The sequence below is a fragment of the Littorina saxatilis genome, linkage group LG2 (genome assembly GCF_037325665.1).
Source record: "Littorina saxatilis isolate snail1 linkage group LG2, US_GU_Lsax_2.0, whole genome shotgun sequence".
Lineage (NCBI taxonomy): Eukaryota > Metazoa > Mollusca > Gastropoda > Littorinimorpha > Littorinidae > Littorina > Littorina saxatilis.
The window spans coordinates 100,429,876-100,441,570 of NC_090246.1; the positions used below are offsets into that span (position 1 = coordinate 100,429,876).

The 11,695-nt window shown below is 44.5% G+C and overlaps 1 protein-coding gene across 1 annotated transcript in view; it reads left to right on the forward strand.

Moving 5' to 3' along the window:
- Window positions 1-338, forward strand: part of LOC138960335 (beta-1,3-galactosyltransferase 5-like) — a 9,135-nt gene extending 8,797 nt beyond the window's left edge. Inside the window, exon 2 of the mRNA XM_070332197.1 lies at window positions 1-338. This exon is cut by the window's left edge and continues 1,129 nt beyond it. Coding sequence (XP_070188298.1) covers window positions 1-155 — 155 coding nt within the window. The 3' untranslated portion in view covers window positions 156-338.
- Window positions 339-11,695: the final 11,357 nt, after the last annotated feature.

The following is an 11,695-nucleotide window of genomic DNA, read 5'->3' on the forward strand; positions in this document are numbered from 1 at the left end:
TGCACAGTGACAAATTCGCATATGCGGGGAAGGCAAACACATGTGACCTGATCAATAACAAGGACATTACACAGACACATTTCAAAAACCCTACGGCCTTTCTTGCAATGTGGGAGATGATCCAGACAAGAAACTGTTCTCGGCCTTTTCTGTGACTACCTTGAATACTGCTATCTCGTGTGGTGTGGTGGTGATGGTCGGGTGTTGTTGTTGTTGTTGTTGTTGTTGTTGTTGTTGTTGTTGTTGTTGTTGTTGTTGTTGTTGTAACTTTTGGTTATCTTAATGATGTGTGTCAATAAATATGTTCTCCTTTTCCACAAAATCGGAGAACAAATTTTTGTTTGCCTTCATAAGAACTCATTTGTGTATACCCACGTAATTATATGATTGCGTGTGTGAAAACGTGTGTATGTCTGCATGCTGTATGTCTGGCTGTCTGTTTTTGTGTCTGCATGAGAATCTAGCTGGCTGGCTGTCTGTCTTTGTGTCTGCATGAGAATCTAGCTGGCTGGCTGGCTGTCTTTGTGTCTGCATGAGAATCTAGCTGGCTGGCTGGCTGTCTTTGTGTCTGCATGAGAATCTAGCTGGCTGGCTGTCTGTCTTTGTGTCTACATGAGAATCTAGCTGGCTGGCTGTCTGTCTTTGTGTCTGCATGAGAATCTAGCTGGCTGGCTGTCTGTCTTTATGTCTGCATGAGAATCTAGCTGGCTGGCTGTCTGTCTTTGTGTCTGCATGAGAATCTAGCTGGCTGGCTGTCTGTCTTTGTGTCTGCATGAGAATCTAGCTGGCTGGCTGTCTGTCTTTGTGTCTGCATGAGAATCTAGCTGGCTGGCTGTCTGTCTTTGTGTCTGCATGAGAATCTAGCTGGCTGGCTGTCTGTCTTTATGTCTGCATGAGAATCTAGCTGGCTGGCTGTCTGTCTTTGTGTCTGCATGAGAATCTAGCTGGCTGGCTGTCTGTCTTTATGTCTGCATGAGAATATAGCTGGCTGGCTGTCTGTCTTTGTGTCTGCGTGAGAATCTAGCTGGCTGGCTGTCTGTCTTTGTGTCTGCATGAGAATCTAGCTGGCTGGCTGTCTGTCTTTGTGTCTGCATGAGAATCTAGCTGGCTGGCTGTCTGTCTTTGTGTCTGCGTGAGAATCTAGCTAGCTGGCTGTCTGTCTTTGTGTCTGCATGAGAATCTAGCTAGCTGGCTGTCTGTCTTTGTGTCTGCATGAGAATCTAGATGGCTGGCTGTCTGTCTTTGTGTCTGCATGAGAATCTAGCTGGCTGGCTGTCTGTCTTTGTGTCTGCATGAGAATCTAGCTGGCTGGCTGTCTGTCTTTGTGTCTGCATGAGAATCTAGCTGGCTGTCTGTCTTTGTGTCTGCATGAGAATCTAGCTGGCTGGCTGTCTGTCTTTGTGTCTGCATGAGAATCTAGCTGGCTGGCTGTCTGTCTTTAGGTCTGCATGAGAATCTAGCTAGCTGGCTGTCTGTCTTTGTGTCTGCATGAGAATCTAGCTGGCTGGCTGTCTGTCTTTGTGTCTGCATGAGAATCTAGCTAGCTGGCTGTCTGTCTTTGTGTCTGCATGAGAATCTAGCTGGCTGGCTGTCTGTCTTTGTGTCTGCATGAGAATCTAGCTGGCTGGCTGTCTGTCTTTGTGTCTACATGAGAATCTAGCTAGCTGGCTGTCTGTCTTTGTGTCTGCATGAGAATCTAGCTGGCTGGCTGTCTGTCTTTGTGTCTACATGAGAATCTAGATGGCTGGCTGTCTGTCTTTGTGTCTGCATGAGAATCTAGATGGCTGGCTGTCTGTCTTTGTGTCTGCATGAGAATCTAGATGGCTGGCTGTCTGTCTTTATGTCTACATGAGAATCTAGCTAGCTGGCTGTCTGTCTTTGTGTCTGCATGAGAATCTAGCTAGATGGCTGGCTGTCTGTCTTTGTGTCTGCATGAGAATCTAGATGGCTGGCTGTCTGTCTTTATGTCTGCATGAGAATCTAGATGGCTGGCTGTCTGTCTTTGTGTCTGCATGAGAATCTAGATGGCTGGCTGTCTGTCTTTGTGTCTGCATGAGAATCTAGCTAGCTGGCTGGCTGTCTGTCTTTGTGTCTGCATGAGAATCTAGCTGGCTGGCTGTCTGTCTTTGTGTCTGCATGCTGTATGTCTGGCTGTCTGTTTTTGTGTCTGCATGAGAATCTAGCTGGCTGGCTGTCTGTCTTTGTGTCTGCATGAGAATCTAGCTGGCTGGCTGTCTGTCTTTGTGTCTGCATGAGAATCTAGCTGGCTGGCTGTCTGTCTTTGTGTCTGCATGAGAATCTAGCTAGCTGGCTGTCTGTCTTTGTGTCTGCATGAGAATCTAGATGGCTGGCTGTCTGTCTTTGTGTCTGCATGAGAATCTAGCTAGCTGGCTGTCTGTCTTTGTGTCTGCGTGAGAATCTAGCTGGCTGGCTGTCTGTCTTTGTGTCTGCATGAGAATCTAGCTGGCTGGCTGTCTGTCTTTGTGTCTGCATGAGAATCTAGCTAGATGGCTGGCTGTCTGTCTTTGTGTCTGCATGAGAATCTAGCTGGCTGGCTGTCTGTCTTTGTGTCTGCATGAGAATCTAGCTAGCTGGCTGTCTGTCTTTGTGTCTGCATGAGAATCTAGATGGCTGGCTGTCTGTCTTTGTGTCTGCATGAGAATCTAGCTGGCTGGCTGTCTGTCTTTATGTCTGCATGAGAATCTAGATGACTGGCTGTCTGTCTTTGTGTCTGCATGAGAATCTAGATGGCTGGCTGTCTGTCTTTGTGTCTGCATGAGAATCTAGATGGCTGGCTGTCTGTCTTTGTGTCTGCATGAGAATCTAGATGGCTGGCTGTCTGTCTTTGTGTCTGCATGAGAATCTAGCTGGCTGGCTGTCTGTCTTTGTGTCTGCATGCTGTATGTCTGGCTGTCTGTTTTTGTGTCTGCATGAGAATCTAGCTGGCTGGCTGTCTGTCTTTGTGTCTGCATGAGAATCTAGCTGGCTGGCTGTCTGTCTTTGTGTCTGCATGAGAATCTAGCTAGCTGGCTGGCTGTCTTTGTGTCTGCATGAGAATCTAGCTGGCTGGCTGGCTGTCTTTGTGTCTGCATGAGAATCTAGCTGGCTGGCTGTCTGTCTTTGTGTCTGCATGAGAATCTAGCTGTCTGGCTGGCTGTCTTTGTGTCTGCATGAGAATCTAGCTGGCTGGCTGTCTTTGTGTCTGCATGAGAATCTAGCTGGCTGTCTGTCTTTGTGTCTGCATGAGAATCTAGCTGGCTGGCTGGCTGTCTTTGTGTCTGCATGAGAATCTAGCTGGCTGGCTGTCTTTGTGTCTGCATGCTGTATGTCTGGCTGTCTGTCTTTGTGTCTGCATGAGAATCTAGATGGCTGGCTGTCTGTCTTTGTGTCTGCATGAGAATCTAGCTGGCTGGCTGTCTGTCTTTGTGTCTGCATGAGAATCTAGCTGGCTGGCTGTCTGTCTTTGTGTCTGCATGAGAATCTAGCTGGCTGGCTGTCTGTCTTTGTGTCTGCATGAGAATCTAGCTGGCTGGCTGTCTGTCTTTATGTCTGCATGAGAATCTAGCTAGCTGGCTGTCTGTCTTTGTGTCTGCATGAGAATCTAGCTGGCTGGCTGTCTGTCTTTATGTCTGCATGAGAATCTAGCTGGCTGGCTGGCTGTCTTTGTGTCTGCATGAGAATCTAGCTGGCTGGCTGGCTGGCTGTCTTTATGTCTGCATGAGAATCTAGCTAGCTGGCTGTCTGTCTTTGTGTCTGCGTGAGAATCTAGCTGGCTGGCTGTCTGTCTTTGTGTCTGCGTGAGAATCTAGCTGGCTGGCTGTCTGTCTTTGTGTCTGCATGAGAATCTAGCTGTCTGGCTGGCTGTCTTTGTGTCTGCATGAGAATCTAGCTGGCTGGCTGGCTGTCTTTGTGTCTGCATGAGAATCTAGATGGCTGGCTGTCTGTCTTTGTGTCTGCATGAGAATCTAGATGGCTGGCTGGCTGTCTTTGTGTCTGCATGAGAATCTAGATGGCTGGCTGTCTGTCTTTGTGTCTGCATGAGAATCTAGATGGCTGGCTGGCTGTCTTTGTGTCTGCATGAGAATCTAGCTGGCTGGCTGTCTGTCTTTGTGGCTGTATGTCTGGCTGTCTGTCTTTGTGTCTGCATGAGAATCTAGATGGCTGGCTGGCTGTCCGACCGTCGGTCAGTATGTCTGTCTAGCTGCCTGGCTGGCTGGCTGGCTGGTTGGCTGGCTGTCCATCGTCCGTCCGTCGGTCTGTATGTCTGTCTGTCGGCCTGTCTGACTGGCTGGTTGTCTTTCTGATAATAACTCAAACACTATTGCTGCTTCCGAAAAGCTTTGCTGGCAGAACCGTGATCCAGTGTTCTAACACCAAGGATGAGTTCGGACATTTTACAAACTAAACTTAGAACACCAAAATATTGCGACAAATGTCACATCCCAATTGACTTTTTCCTCGTATGTAAAAGTTGACAAGTTATGCATATTATGACTTATCGTCGATTTTTAATTGGTCCCTTATTTGAGCGGCGGTCAAGTAATCCCTGTTTAAGAAATCTTTGATCCGAAAGGTGTGCCAGCAAGTCAAGTGAACGGCCTTAAATGGCAAAGCAAGTTTGAATGAAATGACACGGGAAATAATGCTTAAATTAGGGTGAGAAATTTGTCGCAATAATTTGTTTGCAAAGTTTAGTTTTACAAGCAGCCATGCAACGAATGCAATAGTATTTTTTATTCTATGATACAGAGGTGGTTTTTTTTCATTCGACAGCCAAATTTGAACACTTTAAAACATAGATTTATCAAAAATATGTCCTAACTGTTTCAAATTACGATGTTGTCTACTAAACGCAATGGTTTCATTGAATCGTAACTTTAAGTTTAACTCAATGCTTTTGCTGTCTTCCCAAATGTTTGAACACTTCAAAGGTAAAACATATAGATTGATCCAGCCCTATATGACCCCTGGCGCTTTATTAAATGCTAAGCCGGGCGCTATATTAACGAATGTTATAAGGTTTTCTGTGGTGCATTGATAGTATCAGCGGTACTACATTGAAAAACGACTATGTGGGGCAATAAATGGTGAATTATGAATACAAAAAAAGGTACAGACGGAAGAACGCTTGTGGTGCCAACAGGGACATTAATCATGGCTCAGATTGTCAGTGTCTGATTGCCAGGTAATTAAAACATGCAAAGCCATACACAGAGACAAAGTTACACGTACATACGTACACTGACACACCCACGCACGCGCACTGGAATCGACTGACACGTGCGTATCGGGGCACACACCTACACACACACACACACACACGCACACACACACACACACACACACACACACACAACACACACGCGCACACACGCACACACACGCACACACACACACACACACACACACACACACACACATATATATATATATATACACACTACACACACACACATATACACACACAATAAATACACTGCGCGCGGCACTGCAAGCACATACATGTACACGCACAACAGCATCCCCCCTGGCAGCTTTCACAACAATTATAATGGAAAAGAACAACAAAACGGCAAATCAAAATTCACGGTTGAGTTATTCAGTGTGGCATGTAGGTTTTTTTCGGCCAACAATTAAGGCGTTTCTGTTTTTGTGAATGTAACCCGTGACTACCGTATCGCTATTTCTGATTGTAAGTGGTATACATGTACTGTAAACTATCATGTATACGCCCAACCCCCCCACCCCCCCTATGCACCATTTTTGCCCAAACGTCACGGGGGTGGGCGTTTACTAGATACTATAATTATACCCATTACAGGAGCGGGTCCTTTGCTAGAATAACGATAGTTTGGTCATTTGGCATAGAAGTGTTCAAAGGATGCGTTATTGCACAACACGTTCCTCCCTCACACACACACGCACACACAACACACGCACACATACACACAACACACACACACACACACACACACACACACACACACACACACAACACACACACACACACACACACACACACACACACACACACACAACACATACACACACAACACATACACACACACAACCCACACACACACACACACACTGACACACACACTCACACACAACACATACACACACCACAAACACACACACACTGACACACACACACATACAACACATACACACACACTGACACACACACACACACACACACAACACACACACAACACATACCCACACACACTGACACACACACAGACACACACACAACACATACACACACACACACTGACACACACACACACACACAACACACACACACACAACACATACACACACACACTGACACACACACACACACACATACACACAAGACATACACACACACACACTGACAGACACACACACACACACACACACACACACACACACACACACACACAAGGAATTCTGCCCCCCAAAAAACACGAAGACAATCTTATCCCAGTGAAGCTGGAGGTATCCCACGAACGCTATACTGTAATCGACTTGTGAAATGTTCATGCGGCTGCGCCGGTGCGTGTGTGTGTGTGTGTGTGTGTGTGAGTGTGCGTGTGTGTGTGTGTGTGGTCTGTTTGTGTGTGTCTGTTTGTGAGAGAGAGAGAGAGAGAGAGAGAGAGAGAGAGAGAGGCGGGGGTATGTAGTGCCTTGGCATTGCACTTCTACTTAATTCAAGGTGTTGCTTTAGTGCATGTTAAAGGCACAGTAAGCCTCCCGTAAACCATCACATATACGGTCAGGCTTTTACACACAGTACAAACACCCTTTCATTTAAACACTCACCGATTGAGAACATCCTAGGTGCCCTCCGTAAAGAGCGAACAATTTTCAAAGAATTTATTTTTGCGTGGTTTATCTTACCCCTGAGCCATCGTGAACCCGTGTGATCCAGTTTCCCTTTTTCACAATGTAGTCGTCAGTTAGTTATTTGAATGCGACTATTTACAATAGCACGTTTTTATGCACGAAACAAACGGCTGTGGTTCACAAGAACTCTAGCGATGGCTTTTGACTGTTGAGAGGAACGGCGATATATGCACTGATAAACCGGCGTCGTCTGCTACGACCCTTGCGTGACCCTGCTTCCGGGCTTTTCTTTTTTCAAACTTTCACAACTTCGAATTGTACTGATCTTGTCTTGATGAAAAAAGAATTCTTTTATGATTAAAGAATGTTTGTGTAACAAGCTGTCAATTTATTATTTAGATTTTAAAAGTTAGGTCTAGCGCAAAAACGCACCACGGTCCAAAAACATTTTGATAATCATCGATTCACGGCTATCGCCAGTTTACATCGATAGAATGAGACCCGAAGGGAAGTAACTCATGTTTGACCTGAGTTCAGGATGGGTCCAAAAAGTGTTCGAGACAATCTGCAAAATTATTTCTTTAAAAATTGCTCGCTCTTTACGTAGGGCACCTAGGATGTTCCCGTTTGGTGAGCGTTCAAATGGAAGGGTGTTTGTACTGTGTGTAAAAGCCTGACAGTATCTGTGATGGTTTAGGGGAGGCTTACTGTCCGGGCGTGAATTCCGGTATTCATAACAGCCGTCCAGCACCAAAACGAGGCGCCATTGCTGTTGAGGCCAAGTCCACGAAAATAAATTCTTTGAAAATTTCTCACGCTCGACAGAAAGCAGCCAGGATGTTCCCGTTCGGTGAGCGTTCAAATGGAAGTATGCTTGTACTATATGTAGACACTCGGGGAGCTTTGTGATGGTTTACGGGAGGCTTACTGTGCCTTTAACAATTTTATAACTTCAGAAGATCTTTGATCCTGATGACACGGCCCTCTACCCGTTCTTGGTCAAGAAATCCAAGAACACCCAAATTAACCTCTTAGCGGAATATGACTTTATTCAGTTATTCTCCAGAAAAAACAGAAATGCTCCAGAAAAAAAACGATTTTTCTCCACTCGCATTTCTGAATAATAATGTCATCATCCGCCGAAGCATCGTTTTTTTCTGCAGAAAAAGATCTTACTGCAGTAAAATTAAAATCAAGAATGCTGCAGTAAAACGGTGATGTTGTTTTACTGGAGAAAAAACTGTGTACACTTTTTCTGCAGCATTTTGTACTTGCTTATTATAATAATTATTGGAGACGTGAGATTCCCCTCTGTTGAGAGATGGACTCGTCCAAAATTACTTAGAAAACACTGAGCGCTATATATAGGTTACACACTCCGAGTTCTGATTATCTTGCACTTGCCCACTGCACGATGGCCTCAGGAGCCAGATCTGGGCGGAGACGACCACGGTGCAAGGGAAGCGCTATGGCAGTCTGGACGACCTACAGCGCACGGCAACATTTGCGCGGAGAACCGGCGTTTCCATCTGAGTGATCGACAAGAAGAAGAAGAAGAAGATTATCTTGCATATTTTTCCGAGGCGAGGTAATACCTGAAATTCGACCCGAGGGAAAATATGCAAGATATTCAGGACGGGGTGTGTAAGCTATTTATCTCATTACTCCGACGTTTTCCTTAAAAACACTTACTTTTTCCACTAAAACCTGCCCGTGCCTGTTTTCAGGTTGCCAAAAGCCTCCGCAGTCGAAATTCATGTCAATGAATTCATGCGCAAAGCTAGTTCCCATTTGTCAGCATAATGGACGGCGTCATTCGACTTGTATGTGGACATTCAGTCATTCATATTGCTTATACAAAGGTCTGCTATTTGCCTTTACATTTTGAAAGTCATTTTAAAATATCCCTGTGTATATTTGACCACAGGCGGAAGGTATCGTCCACTGGATTACTACTATCACAGAAAGACTACAAGGTAGGTCACTCACCTTTAAGTCTTCTGTGTGCTTGGAGTCGCTTCCTGGGGAAAAATATTGTTCAAGACGGTTTGCCTCTTCCTACAGTCTGTGTAAGGTCAAATAAATATAGTTGAATGATTGTTTGAACTGTATGTACCTTTAATTTTCAGCTTCCGTCCCTTGCAGGTTGTTATTAACCATCATTTGGACGAATCTTCGTTTGCGAGCCGCTAACTTCAACTTGGGGTCAAACTCATGCATTCGCACCGAATATGCATACCAGCGCTCATTGGTCTAAAACATATGTAAATATTGTGCAGAAAAGGGAAGCTACCCACGGGAAAATAATCATCGAATATCCTGTTATTAACCAATGAGCGCTGGTATGCATATTCGGTGCGGATCGATGCATGAGTTTGACGCCAAGTGGAAGTTAGCGGCTCACAAACGAAGATTCGTCCAAATGAGAGACAGAGACAGAGAGAGAGACAGAGACAGACAGAGACAGAGAGACAGACAGACAGGCAAACAGACAGACAGACAGACATAGACAGAGATAGAGAGAGAGGGAGGGAGAGAAAGAAAAAGAGAGAGTGAAAGAGAGAGAGAGGAGAGAGAGAGAAGGAGAGAGAGAGAGAGAGAAGGAGAGACAATGACAATGACAATGACAAATCTTTATTTTTCGAGGGTGACAAGAACAAGCATAGGTATGCTTTTTTGCATCTAGCAAAATTATTTCAAAATAATTTGAGAGAGAGAGAGAGAGAGAGAGAGAAGGAGAGAGAGAGATAGAGAGAAGGAGAGAGAGAAGGAGAGAAAGAGAGAGAGAGAGAGAGAAGGAGAGAAAGAGGGAGAGAAGGAGAGAGAGAGAGAACTCAGAACTCAGAACTCAGAACTTTACATAAGGATAAAGGTTTTAGGCTTAGCCTAATCTTCCAACCTGTCCTTGGAACATATAGAGAGATAGAGAGAGAAAGAGAGAAAGAGAGAGAGAGAGAGAGAGAGAGAGAGAGAGAGAGAGAGAGAGAGAGAGAGAGAGAGAGAGAGAGAGAGCGGGGACAAGTTTCTCACAGGTCATCATGTCTTCTTTCTTTGCGATTGAAGATACATTTTGAATGCTAACTGTCATCTTTCTTACACTTTTGAAGAAAGTTTCAAAGGGATTGGAATTCAAAACAAAGGGCGTTTGACTCATACATAGCATTGCCTTCTTTGAACTGCACAGACGTTTGTGTGTTCAACAACATCACAGATGAGAAAAGTTCAGTCAACTGGGCGGGACTGAATAGGGGTGGGTTGAAGAGTGGCATATTTGAAAGAAGAGAGGAAGTGCACCAGAAAAAAATATATGCGTTAGTAGTTCCAGGAAGGCAATGTGCCACACACATTCCAAGCAAACGTGAGCCGAGTGAGATGATGAATAAAGAAACATGTATCCTTGTGTGAAACTGTTCATAATGCATTGGGACAGAACTTATAGAAACGCACAAAATATGTTAGAATGGGGACATATTAGGACGAGAAAGGTGGACGGAGGATCTGCAAGAGCACAGTAATGAGGAGCCCGTTTAGACCTCAGTAAAATGTTAATTTGGTATTCACATTTGACAGACTAAAGTTCGTTACATTGCCCTGGTGTTTGTTTTAGGGGTGGAGTTGAAGAAAAGGGCAGTGAAGCTAAGGCCAAACAAAAACATATGTTGGTTTAGGGTAACGTGACCAAAAAAGGTAGGTCGTTTTTTGTTATTGGTTTTTTTTTGTTTTTTGTTTTGTTGTTGATTTTGTTGCATTATGAAGCCTTGTTTGCAGCCACTTAAAAGTCTTTTACGACTAGAATGTATTGCATAATTGATAGAAGAACTTACCAGATAACTTTCGTCAAGGAAGCGGCTGCTCACCGCTAGGATTTCTGGGTGGTTGAGCACTTTGAAAACTTCCGGTTTACATTATGTTCCAAATAAGGATATCCTACTATGCTGAAATATACAATGAATTTTCAAACGGCAACCCTGTCTCCGTCCTTTCTGATCGGAGAGGGGTGTTTTTTGGAAAGTGTTAGTGACTAGACTCAGCATCATAGTTTTAGCTGTAAAATGTCAATTTCTGTGAGAAAATGTAGACGAGGACCTTTAAAGGAGGTTACTTCCCTTAGTCTCGGTAAGGTTCGCAACATGTGCCAACATTTTTTTTTTTAGAAATGAAAATAACCGTTTTAGGGCACGGTCGGCGGGTAAAAAATAGGGTCGGTCGGGTTACCCTAAACCAACATAGGCCTATATTTTTGTTTGGCCTAAACTGATGCAACGTAAATTTGGAAACATACAGCTAATCACATATTATACGGGTATGACCACCAACCAATCTAGATACAAACGCATGATAACTAGGAAGGCGCTAATTCAGATGAGGAAATATTCCTCCTCAGCGCAACCGCTACCGCGCTTTTCTGGATTGTTAATTTCACGGCCTTTGCCACGAGCGGTGGACAGACGATGCTACGAGTGTACGGTCTTGCGGAAAAAAATGCAATGCGTTCAGTTTCATTCAGTGTGAGTTCGACTGAGCTTGACTAAATGTTGTATTTTCGCCTTACGCGGCGACTTGTTTTTTAAACCGCATTGAACTTGGGCCTACTGAGACTCAGTTGAAGCGGCAACACTGAGTCCGCCGTCGGCTCGTCCGTTCGGCGTATCTCTGGTTCGGCCAAGACTATGATATTATTTTTCTTTATTTTAATGTTTGTTTGTTTGTTTGTTTGTTTGTGTGTGTTTGTTTGTTTGTTTGTTCGTTCGTTTGTTTGTTTGCAGTTGATACTTGATGCAGATGTTGCGTTTCGATTTCTAAACGATACATAGTTCGTTTCGCTTACATCCTGGTGAATGTTTTTATGCGACTGTTATTA